At 43.2% G+C, this 22,435-nt stretch overlaps 1 protein-coding gene and 1 pseudogene across 1 annotated transcript in view; both read right to left on the reverse strand.

Annotated features, from left to right (window-relative positions):
• The window catches only part of LOC114902002 (engulfment and cell motility protein 1-like), a 44,256-nt gene that overhangs the window by 18,283 nt on the left and 3,538 nt on the right, over positions 1 to 22,435 (reverse strand). Inside the window, exons 2-3 of the mRNA XM_029234324.1 lie at positions 16,584 to 16,696; positions 6,704 to 6,811 (exon numbers count right to left, since the gene is read on the reverse strand). Of these exons, the coding sequence (XP_029090157.1) occupies positions 6,704 to 6,811; positions 16,584 to 16,696 (221 nt within the window). The remainder of the gene's footprint in view (positions 1 to 6,703; positions 6,812 to 16,583; positions 16,697 to 22,435) is intronic.
• LOC114902191 lies at positions 20,616 to 20,711 on the reverse strand (annotated as a pseudogene).

Genomic DNA, 22,435 nt, shown 5'->3' on the forward strand with positions numbered 1-22,435 from the left:
ATTTTATGGAAGACATCTATGTGCCAGGAGCAATGCCAAATGCTTCCTACAGATGGATATCTCCTGCTACAGTTGCTACCTCTCTTTAGTTTCTGAGTTTTGGATAATGAGGGGAAGTAACCATATCACAAAAAAATTTATCTGAATCTAAACCATCCCGAACTCTCATTCTCCAAATTCTCCCTCTTACCATCTCATTACTTCTCACAAGCATTCTGTGAGGCAGGTTTTATTATTCCTATTTTATGGACAATGAAATTAAACTCAATTAAAGGGAACATTCCTTTCTGATAGGGAAGTGGTAGCTGGTGTTTATCTTGGAAATCCTGAGTGTAATGCAGTTTGATAAAATGATGTTATCTCTCATCCTACTCAGAACTTGGGGGAAGATAAAAGATGTGGAAAGGTTTGGGCCTTTAAAGCTTTTGTTAAGGTCATCTGATGGAGAGAAGGCAGTAGGATGGTTTGGAAGCTTAATTTAAAAAACTGCAAAGTCATCTGTCCCTTTCCAATTCCTAATCTTTCACTCCTGTAAGGGACTGTGAATTTAGGAGCTCACTTAGGATCTGCAGAAGCTTTGCGTCATCAATTCCTTAGACTCCTCTAATGATGAAGATAATGAGAGATTTCATGATTAAAGTTCACCTATTTTTACTGGGGCATTGGGTTTGGGGGTGACATTTAGATGAAGAGAGAATTATAAAATATATAGAATGTCAAAACGACGTTAACAGGAAGGCTCTTTAAAAGCTAACATTGTCCGGGTGCCCTAAAGTTGCTAAGAACTTTGTCCAAATCTGTGACACCTCTAGAGCTCTCTCAAACCCTAGAGAAGAGGGAGGCTGTGAGGAACTCTTCCAGGATTCTCTGCAGGCACCCGCTGCTAGCTCAGTCCTGATTCTAGATCTCTTTGGTAGACCTGACTTGTACTCACTAATGACTGCCTCTCCTCTCCTTCCGGCCATATGGAAGACTGCTCTTCCCAGCAGTTAGGTGGAGCCATACGATTAGCTCTGGTCAATGACATGTGAGAGGAAATGGCCTCTTTCTTAGCTGAGGCAGTGAAAAGTCCACGCCTACCAGCCTCTCTTCTCCAGCCACAGGGACTGATCCGGTTCCATGGTCCATCCAGATGGCACAGCTCTGGGATGGCAGAGCAGCCATTGGCCTGAGTCCCTGTGATTGTGTGGACCAGTCCTTCGAAAGCCCATGTCAGTTACGTAATGTGAGGAGTGATAAATAAACTCTTGCTGTCCTGAGCCACTGACATTGTGGAGGTTATTTATTCTTGCAGCAAAATGTAGCGATGCAGCCTCTCCTGAATGGCATGACCCTTGACCTTGGACTGCTTTCCTTCTCTGCCTGGCTGCTCGAGATTGGCCTCTTCTTTTAGACGGTCCTTGTGATTCCTGAACCTACCTTTGACCACAGCCTCTGACTTCAGTTCTCCTCAAAATCATTTTCAGAACCAACAATCAGCCCTGTTCTCAGTGGCTGACCTGGCTCCCTAATCACTACCCCAGGAGGAGATATTTGGGCACTTTGGGAAGCTGGGTTTACTTAAGATTTACTTTTCAATGAAAATCCACCACTGAAGTGAATCTGTGATATAATTCACATACCAACTCCAAAACCCTCCTCAAGCTTCAGATGGAGTTTGAGTCACAGGGTAGTCTTCTGTTGTATAATATGTAACATGGTCAATGAAGATCTATAAATAGTAAAAGTTACCCCTCGGCTTTGAAAACTGGGCAAGATTAACTCGGAACAGGACAAGAGTAACACTAAAGTCTGTCGTGCGAGCAGTCTTTAGAATCTCTAATGAGAAGGAATCAGCGGAGAAAAAGCACTCTTCCACCGTGCTTGTGGCATTAGATATTTTATGTATTTTACATGCATTGTCCCCTGTCAAGGAGACGAGCTGCTATATTACTCACAGGATTATGGCTAAAAGGAAAACACAAAATTCTAAAAATACAGCATGGCTTTTAAAGGTTGCTCTTTACATAGTTTGTCTCTAGATGCACTGGAAAATTAGGCATCAGAAGGGCTAAAATGCTGTCCTCTCTAAACCCATGAGCAGAATCAGACTCATATCCTTTGAATCTACACTCTTAAGAGGCAACAGAGGGCCCTTGACTACTTCAAAGCAGGGCTGGTGTTTCTATCAGGCCCTTTTTTGTAGGAGCAACATAACTAAGTGGGGTTCAGAGATATGAGAACCAGAAGGGTCACCACTGGTTCCCTAACACCCACTCTAACTCCGTGCGGCCTGGCCTCATTTCTTTCAATGCTTTTTTCAGTTTGAGCTGGATTGAGACAATCTAATTCAACGCTCCCATTTTATAGATGGGAAGACTGAGGACTAAAGAGAAGAAATAAATCATGCAACGTCACACAGCTAGTGAGGGACAGAGCTGGGACTGCTGCTCTTTCTTCTATTCTATGGTCCCTTGCTAGGCCATGATTTTTCCCTATGTTTGGAAGATGTCGGCCCCCCAGATCATGCTGAACACAGCCCTGGAAGTGGTTATCACTTCAGATATGTTCAGGAAACTCTTTGATTGCTACTATCTGGGGAAGGAACTTTAATCATGATTAAAAAAAAATGCCTTTGAAAAAGTAAATGTGGCCACCATGATAAAAAATTGTTCTAGCTTTCACCCCTGGGAGCCAAGTTGAGGCAGAAATCACCCCAGGAAGTAACCAGTAAGCCATGAGCACTTGCTGTATACACAGCTCCATCGTGGAAGCTCCTATGGGCAGAAATACAGAGGAAGGGCAGGCTGATCCCAGTACAGTTTAGTAAAGAATCTGGACTCTAACTTAGAAGCCTGGAGTGGTTGGAAGGGCTGTGCCTTTAGAATCACAGAGCCTGGATTTGAATTCTAGGTGCACCTACTGGCTATACCACTTTGGGCTTAAGTTCTTGGAGCATAAGCTTTCTTGTCTACAATGTAGAACTATAACATCATCCATCTCATAGGGCTGTTCTGAGAATTAACTCAATGCTGGAGCCAAGATCATTGCTGGCTTTGAATCTAGGTGGTCTGGAGAAGTGGGTAAAAATCTAGGCCATGGAGTTGGATGGTTGCATTCAGATCTTTGCTCTATTATTTATTGGACATGTGACCTTCAACAGGTCACTTAACTTTTCTGTACCTCATTTTCCTAATCCTAATTTTCCAATGATACCTACCTCTTCAGGTTGTGGGGAGGATAATTTATTATGTAATGTAGAGCTCTTAGCACAGTGCCTGGTGTTGAGTAAACACTCAAAAGATGTTATTTGCTGTTGTTCTCATTATCAACAGTCGAAGTTAATTCTCTCTGTAGATTGAGGGACCTGAATTATTCCCCATGCTTCAATGACCCAATTGCCCACTTTGCTTTGCTGTGGCCATTGCTCCTCTCCTCTGCTGTAATAGGCTTAATGGCCTTGTGTGAGGGAGCAAAACCCTTTGATGTGGGAGTGAAGAGCGCTGGCCTAGACTCTTTCAAAGGGAGTCTCTGAGGGGCCCAGGCACTGCTGGAAAGCAGAGGAGTCTGGTGTTTAGTGGGGGTGATGAGAGTCTATAAACCTGGTGGGAGGAATGTGGGGCGAAGGGAGGTTAGGAGATGTGGATTTTCAAGGGCCATGTTTCCTGCCTAACAAAAGGAATACGAGAAGAGAGATTTGCTAAATCTTTAGACATGAAGACAGCTACGGAGAGGCCCTCAATCTCCACTTGCACTCTCTGGATTAAGAGGATTCAATTATGCTATTTGATTCACCAATATCTCAGTATTCAGCACTGATTAACTCAAGGGGTGGAAGACAATTTTCCCCTTGGTCGCAAGAGAGGGCAATTGTACATGGCAAGAGCAAGGGTACTTGAAATGAATTAAAGGAATGTCTCATTTTTCTAGTGGAATGAGGTTTTTGACTAAGGGCTCCAAGAGGATGGACTATTTTGCTCCAGGCAGGATGCGAGCTGTAATTAAATGCAAACCAGATGGCAGGCCTGAAGCAGCAAACTTTAGTTTCCTAGGCTGGGACCTTCTCATCTCAGGCACACAATAGCTTCATTTGACTTCATTACATGAAATATGCCCCCTCCCTGGCACACATGTGCATACAGATATAATCTCCTCAACACACACACACACACACACACACACACACACCACATCCTCCCATATGCACACACCTGCACAGGTACTCATTCTTGGTTTGCCTTGCAACGGATAACTGTTTACGGAGCAGCTCTTCTGGAACTCTGAATTACTAGACTTCAAAGGCCGCAGAGGAAAGGAGTGGATGAGTTTCACAGCCACTGTCAGAGGGACTGATGCAACCCTTTCCCAGAAGCAGCCTCACTCTGTGGCCACGACCAAAAACTGTTTGGAGATCTGCAGCTCTGTCCTGGCTCTTCTGCAATCACCCTGGCAAGCTGGCTCTCCCTGGCATCGGCCCTCGGGTTTCTAGCCCAGAGACTGTTCCTACTCAAGGCTCAGGTGCTGTCCACGACTCGACCTTCTCTAGGGGCAGGGCTCCCGACTTCCTAAGCAGCACAACCAGCGAGAGCGAGAGTGCTGCATTTAAACCTACAGTCCACGCCAGTCTAGTGCCTATCTGTGGGTTGAGGAGTGGATTAAATCCCTGTAACTATGGAGATAAATAACACACCCAGTGAGTGGGAGAGCCGATTCTCTGGGCCATGTAGGTTAGGAATGGTTTTTTTGTTTTCCTGCCCAGACCACTTTCCCTATTTCCTGGTCAGGTTAAGAACGAGGCGGTGAAAGACTTCATATAGAGCTTGTGGTTGCTTTGACCTCTACCTTTTCATTTTACTGCATTAGAGCAGAGATGCCAAATGGCTGGCCTCTGGACAGTTCTGAGTTCATGAGGGAGGTTTCATCAGTGAGTTTTTCACCAGTTAATAGCAAACAGAGGAAAATGAAGACACTGCTGTGACTTTTTCACACAGCTAATTTAATTTAGTACAAGGGACTGTCCTTTATTCCAAGATTAGGCCTTTCTGGTCTTTCATTTTGTTTGATCAAGAGCCCTTTTTAAAATGAAAGCAATGTGATATTAAATTTTAGTTAGATTTTCTTTTATAATAGCCTTTATTTCTGCCAAAACTGAAAGTTGGCAACCCACTGTCGATTCACTTTTCTTGTTCTTTTAAAATATTTACGTATTGGTGAAAGCCCAATTTAGGGACTCACTATGAAGCGTGTCAGGCAACATCTGGCTCCACACTTCTCAATCTGAGCGCTCATCAGAAACGCCTGGAGGGTCTGTTAAGACAGAGGTTGTTGGCCCCATCCCCAGAGTTTGTGATTCATCAGGTCTGGGAGTGAGGATCTGAGAAGCTGCATGTCTAGTAATTTCCCAGGTGATGCTGCTGCTGGTGGTCCAAAGACCACACTCTGAGAACCACTGGTCCAGCTCTGTCCATGGTGGGATGCGGAAGGCTTTCTGAGACCTGAAGGGAGGGTCCTTATTACAGGCAGAGGCCTGGGGAGACCCCATAGCAAGAATGCATAGACACTGCCCCAGACTCTGCGGTACTGGGTTTCAAATAACGTGGGCTGAAGAGGCAGTGCTCCCACGAAAAGAAATAAGATTGCCTTCTGAACTAAATGACACTATGAAGACCAGACTGTCCCATTTTTAAGCTGGAGGAAGCGAGAATGTTCCAGGCTGTCTGTCTGATATGTCAGCCCAGAGTCTGAGTGTGTCAGGAATTTGCCACTTGTGGTTTATTTTCCCCTGTGATGGCCATGAGCTGCAAGGAAGACAGTACAGATTTGACTTCCACAGGCCCTGGGGTGACAAGGGGGAAGGTGCTAGGACCTGGAGGTAAGGATTCTGTTTGCGACTTGTTTATATGACTCATGGCAGGGTCCAGGTGACTTTTAAAAGTTATTTTAAAGTGTCTTTACTTTTTTCTCACTCTTTGATTTCTCTACCTGAGATATCCTCTGAGGCTATGTCTAACTTTATCTCATTTCTCTTCCAAATTAATCCATTACCTTTGTGTATTTTAATATTTCTGTAATACTTTGTTTAATTAGTACACTTAATGCTGACTAAAAAAACCTGGAACCTGCTTTGGTGTTGGGCTAAAATAATCTAGCATATGACTGGCTCTTTAAAAGACATGGTACAGAAATAGCAAATCGGTATAAATAATATGTATTTTGGGGAATATTGAGGAAACAACAGAATGCTATTGAGTGTCTGAGTTACTTCTTTGAAGTAAACTAGCCATACGTGGATCTGGCATTAGCTCTGCATTATAAGTGTGGGATACAGTAAACTATAATGCATAAACGTGGTGGGATCAAGTACATGATTCATGTGAAATTATTTTGGGTCATCAGAAAAAGACAACTGACAATCAGGTTTATATTGTTTTTGCTCCTTAGAATAACACTTGGACAAGTAACGTAAAAGTGGGTGTTTGAACCCCAGGTTTACGTCTTTCAGGAAAGATAGGTGAGCACCCTTTTACACCCTCCCCTCTTCAGTCCCAAACCACAAATCCATCAAGGTCTTATGCTTGATGAGACGGCTCGGCCAGGACTCACAGCTAGATGAGACATGCCTAATGGGTTTACTGAGGTTGATAGTCTTTCTGCATGATATTCTGTGACCAGGAAACGAACAAGCAACCAAAACTCAGCCCTCCAACACAGGAGAGGCACTTACGTTTGTCCTGCAAGGAATCGTGGGGCACTTCTCCCTGAGGACTTTCTTCCAAGTCTCCATAATGCAGGACCTTGTGGTTTGGTGAAAGCCGACAATACCAAAACTTGTCTGGGGGAAAAAAAACACAAATTTACCAGGTAAGCGATTCTGGTTTCCAAAAAATATTGACATCCTTATTTCATCATAGTCTTGCCTAGCAGAACACGCAGTTCCTTCGATTTTAATTCTTCAAGAAGGAATGATTCTAGAGCCCTGGCAGTTAGCCCCTTCTCGATTTTGATATTTAGTTAGCTCCTGTCCTTCTTGGTAGACATTTGGTACCACTGGGAAAGTTATCAAATCCTTTGAGGACAATGGCAACAGAGTTTCTGAGGTGGTGGCTTCCAGAGGGTTACTAGAATGACCAGGGGATTATTCTTTATTCAGTTGGGCCTGACAAAAGTGGGGAGGGAGATGAAGAAAAAACAGCTTTCTGAGAATTTTTCTGCTTCCACTTTCCTCTGTGAGGTGGTTGTGCCATATCTCAGTTGGCATATCAAACCCCCCACCCCTGAGGCCTATGCACACAAACTAATCAATGAATAAATTGTTAGGAAGCTAGTGACACACACAAGGGATGGAATTCATGAGGAAATACACTAATGATTCAGAAATTTATCCAAGAATGAGGATATTGCAATCATCTCCTCTCTCTTTCCTAGAGTTTAGTCCTCTTAAATAAGTGTGACCAGTACCTTAGGATCATTCTCATAAATAACTCCTTTAAGTTGACTTCCCCAAATGTAATAAAAATTTTTGAATAAGCTGGTGAGGCAGCAAGAAGGAGGCAGAGAGTGCTTTTTCTAGATAAGAAACTTAGATTGTGACAGCAATCTTTGTGCAGCTCTCAGGGCTGTGCTAGATGCTGCCTCCTCCAGGAAGCCCTCTCTGATTACTGCAGCCAAAGGGACCCTTCCCATCCTCTTAGCTGCTCCAGCATCTCCTTGGATCCTTGGTGCTCCCATGTTAAGCCCCTTAGTATTCCCCATTATCTGCCATAGACCCTAGGTAAGCAACTTGCCCCAGTGGGTTCAGTGTGAAAGGTTACTGACAGAAGAGGACTCCAGGACACACATCAGCCCTGACAGTGTGGAGAAGCCAGGGCGCTCTGATGACAACCACTGTCTTCACAATTGCACTGCACTGGTCCCTTGGCACAGTGCCTGGCACGTGGAAGTTACACAGTTGCTGTTGGCTAAATTGATAAATGAAGACCCACCGGTCAAGATGCTTAAGGCACAGAGCATCCCTGACCTGTAAACCCCTTTGTGACATTATGCAATTGGCAAACACAGTGGCCTTGGTCAAGTCACCCCATTACTGTGTCTACAAACACAGATTATTTTGAAGCCACTCTGACCAAAAAGGTCTCTATAATGTTTAAGAAAAATGTTCTTCTACCTAAAATTGCTTTCACTGCAAAACCACATTTTAACTACAATTCTTTTGTAGAAAAGAAAGTTTTAAAACTGGAAGTAAAAGCCACACAATGAACAAAGAAAACACCCAAACTGGATCCACAAAAGCAAAATGCCTCTGTGATTCCTTTCTCATCTATAAACAGGGTTTGAGAATTCCTGAACGTAGCCAGAATATGGCAATCCATATACTTAAAAAAATCTAAACGCTGGTGGGAAAATTTGAGAGGAAAGAAACAGTGATTTGAGTGCTAGGAAAACATCTGGAATTGCTAAATTTTCAAAATTCTGTTATATATATATACCTATACACACACACACACATATACTCAACAGCACAGGTCATTCTTCTGGGAGAGCATTTCAAAGGGAGAAAATAAAGTTATTCCCTGAATAATTCATAACCATTTCAATTAGGCAGTTTTCCATAAGGAGAACACATTTGGGAATTTGACTTGTAATTCACAATAGGAATTGCAATTCCAAAGGAGAGGGCCAACTTTTGGCCACGAGCACCAACAGTGCTCTTGGGAACCTGGCATGAGTAATTGTAGAGATTTCTTCCCCCCAAAGGACCTTTCACCTTGTCTAAATGAACTGTGATGGCCACAAATCTAGCTGGAAAAATTTCCTAGAGAGCTCTCCTTCCCCTGCTACCTCTGAGATGGGACTTTGGCTAAGTGAGCAACTGAAAAAGGGTGACAGAAAGCTGGGAAGGAAGTTGGTGAGCTGTAGTGCTTGGACACGCTGGTCTTATTTTGAGTGAGGTCTTAGCCTGTTCTTCCTAGAAATCCCTCACTTTTCAAACCGGGGTAAACTCTAGGGATTGGCAGTGGTAACCTGAAGCCCAAGGGTCAATATGGCACAAATGGATCAATCATCCTCAGTATAATTGGGGGAGCATTGAGAACTTTAAGTGGTACAAACATATACTGTGGAGTAAAATGCACAACTTACATTCCCTTGCAACACTTCAAAAATTTGCTGCACATACTTTCGTAAGTTGTCTATTTAATACGTTATGTCTATTTCTCCAGTGAATGTTTGCAGAGTGCCTACAGTACTTTACTGGGTGTAGCAAAAATTATTAGGATGAAAGGCAGACATGAGGGACAAAGCCAAGCAGCTCAAGGAGAAGGAGCTCCCTAGCTCTTAGTGGCAACTTAAAGAAATATGGTGGAAACACTTGTTTCCTGGGTCTGGGAAGTAGGGACCGTGACTCAGCAACTCTGCCTATACTACAGGGAAAAACAGGAATAGGGAAAATCTCTTGTGCAACACACTCCTACATTCAGAAACTACTGAAAACAGTGGCTATTTATCAGGGTTCCGGGAGGTAAAACAACCGTCTTCCTTGAAAAGCTGTAGTCACTGTTTGTTTAAAGAAACACAAAAGGCTACTTGGAACCTTGCCATAACAATACAGGGTATAGCTGACAGATTTTCCTCCTTCCAGAGGCTTAAATTCTCTTGACTTTTATGACACCACCAGCTTCTGGTTTTCCTCCTACCTCTGGCTACCTCTTCTCTTATCCTATAGAAGTTCCTCTTTCTCTGTCTACTACTAAGATGGTGGAGAGCAAAAGATCTGTGCATCATTGATGTGAGTGATGTGTTCTGCTCCTCCCATCAAATAGGAAGTCTTGGATGGATGACAAAATATTGGAAAAGGGGCTGAACGGCTTGGGAAGGTTGTTTTGACTCATAAACAAATGGGTGGATACTCAGCCAGTATCTCTCTCAGGATAAAGGCTGGAGTCGTTAGCTCTGGGAAGGTTTAGAAGCATCATAACTTGTGTGTGGCTGTCTTGAAGGCAGAGCCGCTCTAAAGGAGAGCAGAGATGCCACCTCCGACCAGCAGAGCGCACCGACTTGTTGGGTGAGACAGTTCCAGTGTCAGCCATCAGTGGCAGCTTGATTCGCAGTTTCTTTTATGGTAAGAAAAATGTGTATTTTCTATTCAAAACCCAGCATGATGTTACTAGTTCCCCAATCCCTCTGGGCAATGAATGAGTGGATTGCGTCACCAAAAGGAATTAGCAGGAAGCAGTGAGAACATTAGCAAAGATTGTTTAGTAGCATTTAAAGAGAAAACAGGAGTTAGTATAGAGGTCTTTCAGTCAATTAGAAATGTTAGTACGTTAATAGCCATCTTTTCATTCCCCCAACTCAAAAACTGAAAATATGGAGATAATTTTGTGCTTCACTCTTTTTTTCTGTGTGTGTGTGTGTGTGTGTGTGTGTGTGTGTGTGTGTGTGTGTGTGTGAAGGTCAGAGGGAAAAGCTGGTTTCACAGCTCACAGCCTGGTAAGAAGGTCTCCAGGGCTGATTAAAGTTATATGTCACATAGATCATTATGCAGCTAATCACCCTTTGACAACTGTAATTCTTGCAGCAATGTTCGAAAGAACTTTCTGCAATGATGCAAATATTCTGTACCTGCTTATTCAATAGTAATAGAAGAAATTTTGAATCTTATTTAATTTTAATTAACTTAAATAGCCATAGGTAGCTATATGGAACAGTGCAGCTCATTGTCTCTCTTCATACCCAGGCTGGAGACAAGTGTTGGGTCGACCAGCAGGTGTTTATGGGAGACGGGCTAGCTGAATAGCTACCATTGTTGAGTGTGAAATGTGGACTGTAAAGTGAGGCACAGGGCACAGCAAGAACCGAGTCCTGATGGACTCTGCCATGGACTCAGGGGGACATCTTTGTCTTGTGCGCAAAGCCCACAGTTGGCAGCTGGCTGCTGGCCCAGGGGGCCCTGAAAGTCCTGCATTTGGGAGACAGGTGGCCTTTACTAAAGTGAAATCTTATGGCACTTCCACTAGGACTTTGGGTCTTTCTTAGGTTAACCTAAAATGTGCAAAATCTTCAGCGTGCTAGGGGAAGGTCTGCTTCCTGCCTAGGGTCAAACGTTTCCAAGTCACAAAACATGAGGAACCCCAGCAATGCTTTTAAAAGGGAAATGTCATCTTCCAGGTGATGAGATAGAAGATATCTCTGTTGGTTCAGTAAAGGAAGACAACAACTACGGATACAGAATGAAGGTCATTCCGCCTTTCAAATCTTCCTCACTTCACTGAACATTCTTCAGAAGGAGATACTCTTGTTTTGATTCAGAATTCTGTCTCCCTGGAGACTCTCCTTTCATAGCAAAAGATTAACTCCAGAGCCCCTGAGTCATTTTAAAGATGGTTTGGCCTAACTGATACTTTGGAGTCACACAGACCTGAGTTACACACCTGGTCTTGACACATCAGCTATGGAGTCTTGGCCAAATTATAAAAACCTTAGGGACCCCTATGGTTCCTCTGTTAAGTAACACTAATAATTATATGAGTAAAACATATACAGAGTATCCATCATGCACCTTCCACAGAGCTGGCTCTCAAATATTAGTGCCTTCCTAATCTTCTAGTCAATGATAACCCCTCTCATTCACATTACTGGTCCCTCCACCTTTCTGTTTAATGTTTTTTTTTTTTTTCTTTTTTTTGCGGTACGCAGGCCTCTCACTATTGTGGCCTCTCCCGTGGCGGAGCACAGGCTCCGGATGCGCAGGCTCAGCGGCCATGGCTCACGGGCCCAGCCGCTCCGCGGCATGTGGGATCTTCCCGGACCGGGGCACGAACCCATGTCCCCTGCATCGGCAGGTGGACTCTCAACCACTGCGCCACCAGGGAAGCTCTGGTCCCTCCACCTTTTGAGAACAATGATTATCTGTTATTTTCATCTATTGCAAAGTGATTTTTTTCTGAAAATAATCTGGCTTCTCTTCTTTTGAAAAAACGCATTTACTTATACCTGCCTTTTTGTAAAAATGAGTTATGATAAGGTTTAATTAAATATTAAAAGAAAATTTCAATCAGAGAGGAAGAAACAACCTGCTCCCCAGAAGGGTTCCCATGGTTACTGAAATGGCCTGAACGTACCATTCGGCTCTAGGTCTCCTGAGCGAGCTGAAAGAACAAGGCAGGTACACCGCCCTTGGCCTCGGCGCAGAAACATGCCAACTCCTCTGGGTACACGTGTCACTCACCAGTGGGTTTCAGATTAAGTTTGTCATGTTAATGCTTAGAGAAGGGATACTGGTCAACAAAACGGACACTGTCTTCAACAAGAAGCAAAAGTTTCATACTATCATTTCTTGAAAATGATACTCCAGTGTGTAGCCCTGGGCTCTTATCAAGACTATTTAATGCAAGTGATTCTGAAAGACCCTAATCTCTGAAAAGAAAGGAAAATAGGAGGCAGTTCCTGAGCCTGTAGATTCTCACGAAGCATATAACAGCTCGAACATAGACAACTTCTGGGATTTCATCTTAACTCTCTTGAGAAGTTCAGGAAACACGGAAGCAAGGCAATCTCATTATGAAGGATTGTGAACAAGAGCCTTTCACATTCCATAGAGAATGCGGGACAGAGTGAAGCAAGTATGTGACAGCCGTTGCCACTCTATGGCCTGTGTTTAAAAACCTATATTCTAAGTAACTGTAAGCTAAACTTAATACTAAATACCATTAATGAATGTTTGACCGTGTGCTGAGTACCAAGTGCTACAGATGCATGATTTTATTTAACCCTTGCAATGATTCGATGTAGGAACTGACATCATCCCCACTTGACAGATCAGGAAACAGAAGCACAGAGAGATTTATTAGGTTGTCCAAGGCTACCCAGCTAGGGGATGGGGAGGCAGGGACTTGAATGCAGCTTGGTGTGTCTCCCATGATTTACTGCCTCTCAGTTCTACTGTGGTCAGAATTCCCAGAAATCCAGATTTGTATATATCTATATTGGACTAACCAAGTAGCAGAGTTGCAAATGAGGCAGGTAGAATGATGGGCAAGTAGCAACTCAGGGGCCTTCTAGCCAAACGTGGCACACTAAAGGGCTCTACATATGCTCCTCTCCTTTCCAGTTTTGTGAGAGAGGAAGCTCTTTCCTATTTTCCCCTGTAAAGTTAATACTTAAATGCACTCATCTGTGTTTGACTCACTGTTGGACAAGTTTAGAGGGAGTGTGGTCACGCACGGGCCCTTTGCGTATGTGCTTGCTCTTTAACCTGGGATGGCTCGTGGCTGTTCCTGTCTGAGATCTCACCTTTCTCCAAGGGATTAAAATGATTTTCCATCATGTCCTCACTAATGTGGGTAAATCTAAATGGAATGTTTTGATGGGGTGATAGGAAACCAATTTCAGCACAGTCTGCTTTGAATCCCTATTTTTAAGCACACAGAGCTAGTCACCAGGTTTTAGATCAATTTACCAAACACCAAAAAGCCTTCCTTCACTTGGAAGGATGATTTTATACTAAACACAGATGGTCGTGCTCCCTAGGGAGTTTAACTAATAAATTTATAATCTAGATGCTAATATTTTTTGTTCAGTAGGTAATTCATTTTTAGAAAACTGGAAAAAAGTGGCATATTTGGGACTAACACTTCTTTAGCCAAAAAACTGTAATTATGACATCTAGAATCAGGATTATTCAAGTAGAATCTACCCATTTCAGCCTAGAAAGGGAAGTCTCGTGGTGGAGTAGACTGGAAGGTCAAATTGGGTTCTCTGAATTAGGTTCCGAAGGATTCTAGCTAGGCATGAGCGGAGGCATTTGGTGGCATGTGTCTATTTGCCACCTCTCTCCTCCCCCCACTTCTGTGCCTTTTGCCCAATGTCAGGTAAATAAAAACTTTATAAATCACCTTACGCAGGCAATATATCCTGAATATTGATTTTGCCAAAGGCAGTGAGGAGATCAGAGCATACAGTAGGCAATCTGGCTGACTGAACTAATAGATCATCTAGTCCTATTCTCCCACTTAACAGATGAGAAACCGTGGCCCTGAGAGGTCACGTGTTCTGCATATAAACACCCAGGTGGTTAACTCTGTAAGTACAGAGTTGAGAAGCTTAGAACCAAGCCTACTCACCCCCAGCTCATTGTTCTTTTCTACAGGATCGTCCAGAATAAAACAGTAGCTACCACCCCCTTTGTTTAAAGCTGCTTTCTAAGAGCTGCATTCATGAGCACTTTTCTTCCTCACAATAGCTTTAGGAGACAGGCATTGTTAACCCCATTTCAGATGGGGAAACTGCTCAAGGTCACAGAGCTGGACAGGTACAGAGGTAGGAAGGTACCCACTTCATCTGGCTCCAGGGCTCTTGTCTTCCTCACTGTGCCACACTATCTTCTTAGAACAGCATTCACTCTGATGAAGGTGCCCAAATGCAAGGAATGCAGTGAGGAAAGAGGGGGTGAACCAGTCCTCCAACGGCTGAATGGGAGAGGTGAGTTCCTTCTTCCTAACGTGAGCCTTTGTCAGTCCCAGCTGTAACTCAGCCCTTTCTTACTCTGCCCATTTGTCCTCCCCCGAGGCCCAGCCTGAAGCTCATTGTCATGGTTTCTTTTCTTTTTTTTTTTTAACATCTTTATTGGGGTATGATTGCTTTACAATGGTGTGTTAGTTTCTGCTTTATAACAAAGTGAATCAGTTATACATATACATATGTTCCCATATCTCTTCCCTCTTGCATCTCCCTCCCACCCACCCTCCCTATCCTACCCCTCCAGGCGGTCACAAAGCACAGAGCTGATCTCCCTGTGCTATGAGGCTGCTTCCCACTAGCTATCTACCTTACGTTTGGTAGTGTATATATGTTCATGCCTCTCTCTCGCTTTGTCACAGCTCACCCTTCCCCCTCCCCATATCCTCAAGTCCATTCTCTAGTAGGTCTGTGTCTTTATTCCTGTCTTACCCCTAGGTTCTTCATGACATTTTTTTCCCTTAAATTCCATATATATGTGTTAGCATACAGTATTTGTCTTTCTCTTTCTGACTTACGTCACTCTGTATGACAGACTCTAGGTCCATCCACCTCACTACAAATAACTCAATTTCATTTCTTTTTATGGCTGAGTAATATTCCATTGTATGTATGTGCCACATCTCCTTTATCCATTCATCCGATGATGGACACTTAGGTTGCTTCCATGTCCTGGCTATTGTAAACAGAGCTGCAGTGAACATTGTGGTACATGACTCTTTTTGAATTATGGTTTTCTTGCACTGCTGGTGGGAATGTGAATTGGTACAGCCACTATGGAGAATAGTATGGAGGTTCCTTAAAAAACTACAAATAGAACTACCATATGACCCAGCAATCCCACTACTGGGTATATACCCATTGTCATGGTTTCTTATCCTCTGGGAATAACCTGCATTTTCATTCGTCAAGGAAGTTCTGCCTTTGGACATTCCTTAATACGATTTTTAATGCTTACATTCGAAATACGTTGAATTTACTCAATATTCAGTGCAAAGCCATTAAAAGTAAATGGCCGGGAGGATGGGCTCAGCATAAACACGAAGTGATGTTTGTCATTAGTGGGCGAGGTCTGTGTATGAGCAGGGCATCCATCGGGTTTCAAAAGTATCTGCCAGGGTTTCTCTGGGGCCATAACTGATGTTTGTTCTTGGTACAGTTGCTAATGCTTATGCTTGTTCCTGACTGTTCCCCAATCTCGTCACCTCTCCCCAAATCTTATCTTCCAATTTTATTTTCTGACTATTTGTTTCCAGGACAGTATGATATGAGTACTTTGCAATGAGCAGTATGTCAAGAAAGCAATCAAGGGACTTTACTTCCCTGGCTAAGAAACAGCTGGAAATTCTTTCCACCTATTGGAGCTAGTCTAATGGCATCCATTTTAACTGGATATTTTGGGATTAAAGTTTATAGAGACAGTTCAGAAATTTGTCTTGCAAGATTATGAAAATTGATTCTATCCCACCTTGGTTCACTGTTACTTATATCTACAAATAAAATAATTCTGACTTGGAAGAGAATCAGTATGGGGATTTGAAAATAAGGGCCATCCATGCTGAAAATATCAAGATCAAATCCAACAGTGGGTGCCAGCTCTCCTGATAGCATAGTGAATCATTAAAAGTTAGAGCCATAGAGCTGCTGGAGTATAAATCCCTGCTCTTCTGTGACTTTGAGCAAGTTACTTCGCACCTCACTGCCTTAGTTTCCCTATCTGTAAAGTGGGCGTAATCACAGTAGCTACTTCATAGGGTTACTGGGAAGATGAAATTCATTAACATAGGTAAAGTGAGAGCCTGGCAAATGGTAAGCTCTCAATAATGTCAGCTGTTGTTGAACCACTACTGGCAGACTTGAGGCACGAAATGGCCCAGGTGGCTCTTCAGTTCCACGGGTCTCCTGGTGATTCTAGATTTTGATTCTCCCTGGGTATACATGAAAAAATAAGAACTTACCTGGACTGCTAGTCCTGTCCTGAGTACAATGCTGCATAGCCTACCCTTAAACCAACACCCATGCCCATGTGACTCCGCAGGGGGCAGGCCACTGTTCTTCCTTGCTGGGTCTGGAGTGGCCCCAAACAATACCTTGCCTCCGCCGGCAGTTGAGTTTCCTAAAGCAGGTCCCTTCCACGAGGCGGTTCAGGCGTTGTTGTTTGATCAACTCCAAGATTTCTGGCTGAATCTTCTCCTTTAGTTCCCTGTGAAAGGATAAACACATATTCCACAGCGCGCCTTGAGAACAGCACTTGGCTGAAAGGGCACCATGGGCAGATGGGGCAGGCGAGTGCAAGCTGCAACTTTTCGTGAACAACCCGATACTCCCAAGTGGGTGCTTTAGAGAATCATTTATTAAGCATCAGTGGAAAGAGGTTCTCTGACATTTACAGATACCCACAAGAGCACCAATCACTTCAGTGACGTTTTTCTAGACCAAGGTCTCCCGAGAAATTTCTTCTCTTGTTTTACAAAGCCACAGATATAAATTTATGTGAAAATTCACTCAGCTCTGCTGAGACAATGAATCTCTGGTCATGTTCTGCCCCCCTACAGCAGATAAACTCCTAGACTGCATCTGTGATCTGCCACCACACGATGACTATTCCACAGCAAACACAGTATCGGGCAAAGTACAGGACCACATTTTGCTTTGGATTCTGTCACTTACAACTGGGAACAACACATTGACCCAGATTGTAGCCCACAGAGATTGGGATAATGAGAGGATAAATTAAGGCTTATTTGCATCTTGTCTCAGGGTAATACAATGTAATTTAGGTTTAGATGCACTATGCTGTAAAGATATGATAAGAGAGTGCAATGGGTTTTAAATCTTTTATTTCAAGAGCAGAGACTTTTTATCATGTGAAATTTTATGTAGTGCCCTAGCATTTGAGTCTAGTAAAGCTAGAGTTGTTCTACTTGAGGATGTATAGAGAGACACAGAGTCCAGCCCTCAGAGCAGTGTTGAAAGCACTGACCCAAACTCAGAAGGATAGGACTTCAGTAGGCTCTGCCCATGACTGGCATTTCAGGTAGCTCCTGTAAGTCTCAGTTTCCTCATCTGTAAAATGGGAATAAGAATCTTTTCTGTCCCAAAGGAGACAGTGTGAGTGTAAGTTAGCTGTAAGCATTGGGCAGGAATGCAAGGTGTTACTGAATTTGCTTTGATAATATTCTCTTCTTTCCTCAAGCCAAATATTCCTGGTGTCCATATTACACTGTAGTCAAGGCTCACATTTTTGTGAGCTTCAGCCTTAACTCTGGGCTTGCTCTGGATTGCAGGCAATCTGTCTTCACATGGTGTTCTGTTTCCAGGTGCGGAAGGCACGGACACTCGGTAAGTGTGTGCTATGAGCCAGGTAGTATGTACCATGCAATTTTAGCTCATCTAACACCCCTTCCCTCTTCCCCACCACAAAAGCGCCAACTTTTGGGAACTGGTGTTAATTTCATCATTCCCATCTCACAGATGGGAAAGAGTTTACAGAGGTGAAGCCCTGAATAGGGGTACAAACTCAAGTGTTTCTTGTGCAAACTGCATCTATTTACCCATGAGAAAAAAAAAAAGAATAAAAAGTGATATAAAAGGATCTGGCCATCTAACAAGGTATTCTAGAAAGCTGTTAATACATATTTTGGACTTAAATGGCCTCAAATGCCCTGTCATTTGATACTGTTCCAACTGACTATTTATAAAGCCTAATGTGAAGATTCAGCCCCAGAGGTACAGCTTGGTGCATTTGCTTTACTTGCATTTGCTTTTCCAGTGTGGGTCTCACAGGGTCTCATCTCATGCTTTCAGATCACTAAAACTATCTGTTATCAGTGTTCAGCTTTTGTAGAATGGACTCAGCAAATTGCAGCTTTGATGAACCCTGCTCCGAATGGAGAAGGTGGGGAATTGCCAGGGCAGTTGCTCACAACAATAAATCACCACTCCTGGCTTCCGAGTTGGGGCGACGGGGAAATCATGGGAGAGAGAATCTGAATTTCATCAAGTCTTAGGTTAGAGATGTATCTTTAAATAATAGTTTTACTAGGCTAGAGTTTAGTTATTAAAATGGAGATGAAGATGCAGAGACAGGGCCAAAAGGAGGAAATAACTGAAAGAACTTGATGATTTATGATTTTTAGTGTAAGACCCTGATGTGCTCATCGTGACACACTCCATTATGAACCATCTTCGGAGACAGACTGTCAGAATAAGTGGATCTGCTGCTACAAGAGTTACCTTTTCTTGTTATGAACCCCAAAGGACTCCAAAACATGATTAGGCGATGTGGGAAATGGAACAGATTTTTTTTTTCCCCCTAAGTTATATCCTCTTCTTTCCCTGCAAATGGACTCAGTAGTTACCAAATTCACTCATATTAGGAAAACATATGCAATCCCTATATGGTGTCTCTGTGAATGAGATATGACCTCTAGGGTAATCCAGGTAATAACCATGGGCTGAAATTGGGTTTTGAAATTCTCAGGTTGGGGCTAATGAGGTCAAGGTCATGGGTTCACTGGCTTTGCTTTGATAAATATTCCCCTAATTCTATCTAAAAGCCCTGTAAATAAATAAAAGGAGGAAGATTAACGGAGGGAGAATAAATGAGTGTGTGAAGAGCAATTCAAATTCTAACACTTTTTCCTGAAGAGAATCCCAAGTCCAGGCCCAATGAGGCCAGTGCCATGTGCAGAGGACAGGCAGCACCACTAGACTAGTGAGACTCCTTCCTGGACCTGGGGTCTGCCCTGCCGAGCTGCCATCTGGTGTTCATCTAGAACAGAGGTTGGCAAACTTTTTCTGTAAAAGGCCAGATGGTAAATGTTCCAGACTTTGTGGGTCATACACTCCGTTGCAACTACTCAGCTCTGCCATGGTAGAGTGAAAGCAGATGACAGCATGCGAACAAAGGAGCGTGGCTGTGTTCCAATAAAGCTCTATTTACTAAAACGGCTAGTGGGTCAGTTTTGGCCTAAGAGCTAGTTTGCCAATCCCTGATCTACAAGGGCTCTGGGGAGACTCTGGGCTGAGTAACAGTGCCTATTTCATAGAAATTGATCTGTTTCTGTCTTACTACAGGGTCCCCAAGGTCATTCCTTGCACCTCTTTCTGGTCTTCATATTTCAGACTCATGACTTTAAACACCAACTTTCTGCTGACTACATCCAAATTTACTATTGTAACCTAGACCTCTCGGCCAAACTCCAAACCCATCAATCCAGCTGTCTATTTGGATATCTCACAGACACCTCAAACTTGACAGGTGCAAAACTAAACTCTTGATCCCCTTGTCCAAGCCTGCTCCACTCACTCTGTCCTTTAGTTGTTCAGGCCCCAAATCTGAGTTCATCCTTCTCTTATACCCTTCACCTAATTGATCGGTAAATACCTTTGCTTCTTATCTTCAAAATCTATATAATCTATGGTAGAGACTCTAATCACTTCTCATCACCTCTTGCTTGGATTATTGAAATAACTTCCTCACTGACCTCTCTGCTTCCAAACTTGCCTCCTTGGAGTCTATTTGCCATACAACAGCAAGAGAGATCATTAAAAACCCAAGTCAGGGCACACCAGTCCCCTGCGCCAGTGATTCCCCAACAAGGTCCCACAAAATCAGGCTCCTAGCTACCTTTCTGGCCTCGCCTCCTATTGCTTGTTCTGCTCCAACCACACTTGCCGCCTTGTTACCAACTGAGTGCCCAGACCTACTCTGACCTCAGGGTTTTTGCACTGGTGATCCTCTCTGCTGGAAATCGTTTCTCCCACATACACACATAGCCTGCTCCCTTAGTCCTTTACACATCTTTACTCAAATGTCACCATGCCAACTAGAGAGATCTACTCTTGCCGCTTTATTTAAAATCACAAACTCTCCATTTCCCTTATTCTGCTTTTTATTTCCTGTATCCTCTTTTGAAAAAAAAATTATTTTATTGATGTACAGTTGATTTACAATGTTGTGTTAATTTATGCTGTTCATTAAAGTGATTCCATTGTATATATTCTTTTTCATATTCTTTTCCATTATGGTTTATTATGGGATATTGAACATAGTTCCCCGTGCTATACAATAGGACCTTGTTGTTCAGCCATTCTATATGTCATGGTTTGCACCTACTGAAAATATGGAACACTTCACGCATCCTTGCACAGGGGCCATTCTAATCTTCTCTGTATTATTCCAATTTTAGTATATGTGCTGCTGAAGCGAGCACTCCTGTATCCTCTTTTAACATGCTACAATCTTATTTACCATGTTTATCATCTATTTCTCCCCATTTAAATATAATCACTACAAGGGTGATAATTGTATCTGTTCTCTTCACTGCTGAATTATCAACACACAGAACAGTACCTGGCAAGTGGCAGGTACTTGATAAGTGTTTGTCAAGTGCACTGAACACTGGCTTTAGCTACGAGAGCCGTGAGCAAAGCTTGTGGCCAATCTTTAGCAAGTATGCAGGTTTGCAGGATAGGCACTAGCCTTATTTCTGGCTCTATTTGCTTTTACTGTTTCTTTCTCATCTACTTTTACTGTACATTCTGAGATAAGATGAGGTATAAACAAATACACTCACAGTGTCAGTTTTACCATTTACATATTGACACTGTGACACTTGTTAAATTCTGGTTATCAGCTCATAATAAGGGTGACCATTTCTCTGAGTGGATGTTATGTGCGGGGCATGTGCTAAGGGCTTTTCATGCACTATTTCATTGAGTCCTCCTAACAACCCAACGATGTGGACACTTTTATCATCTTCACTTTTAGACGTAAGAAAAACAGGTTTAGAATGGGTGACAGAACTTGACTAAAGAGCCACATTTGCAAATAATGGCCTTGGAATCTGGTCCTAGGTCTGTTAGCTCCTGGGTCTGGATTTTCCACATTTTGCTTCTCTGCTTCCCTGCTGTTTGTCCCTGCAGCTCCCCTTCCCCCAACATCATTGTAAATGACCTATTTTGGGACTATTCAAACTTTTTACATCCATTAACTCGGATTAATTGTGTGGATGGACTTATCCTTCCCATAAAGTCACACTAAGTAGAAAATAACAAATACCTCCTTCTGAAATAATTAGTTAAGAGCTAAGAAATAAGAGTTTCTTCAACCCACTGAATACACAGTCTCCCAAAATATTTGGTCACTTGGAGTTTGCATTTTCCTTCTCAGGAAATATAAACATTTTATAAAAACAAGACACATGCCCAAGGGATCTTCATGGTGCTGAGATTTGCCTCCATGCTGCGTGCAGCATCCAGGTGATGGGGAAAGGGCAGCCAGCGGGGTTCCGCACCAGCAGGCAAGCCCCAGCCAAGCCACTGCCCCTGTCTGCAAAATGAAAAGCTTGAGCGGGATGACCTTAAAGATGCTTTTCAGTTCTAAAATTTGAATATCCTAACCCCCAAGCTTGGGTTAGATGAGTTTCCTGTGTGCTCTAGTGACAACCCACCCGCCTGTGCTTCCTCCCACCTGGCACTGAGCACAGTCCCTGATAATCCTTCCAAACCCCAGCTTTAAAGTCTGGCACAGGGACAGCCAAGTGTCTCTGGTTCTCTGCCTGTCCCAGCACCTCAGGCTGGGCCTGGCAGGTAGGAGTCACTCAATACACATTTGTTAAATGAATGAATAAATGAATGACTGAAGACTATCGTACATGGTCTATGCCTTTTCTTTCTTGACTTGGGCTTATCCTATAAGCCACTGTGACAGCATTTGGACTTCATCTAACCCCACGGTGAGCTCCTGTCTAGCAGATCATTCTAACAGACAGAGCATCGCTGGAGAAGAAGCTGGAGGCTGGTACTCTCCTGCCTGTTTTAAGGGCTCTGGGATAATGACCAGGCTGGTTCATGGCCTCCCCCGTGAAATGCTGTAGCTCTGACAAGTCTTTGTGACTTTACTGCAACTATACCCAGAGCTCCGGTGGACCGTGGT

The sequence above is a fragment of the Monodon monoceros genome, unplaced genomic scaffold (genome assembly GCF_005190385.1).
Source record: "Monodon monoceros isolate NGI ecotype Baffin Bay Population unplaced genomic scaffold, NGI_Narwhal_1 Super_Scaffold_2, whole genome shotgun sequence".
Classification (NCBI taxonomy): Eukaryota; Metazoa; Chordata; class Mammalia; order Artiodactyla; family Monodontidae; genus Monodon; species Monodon monoceros.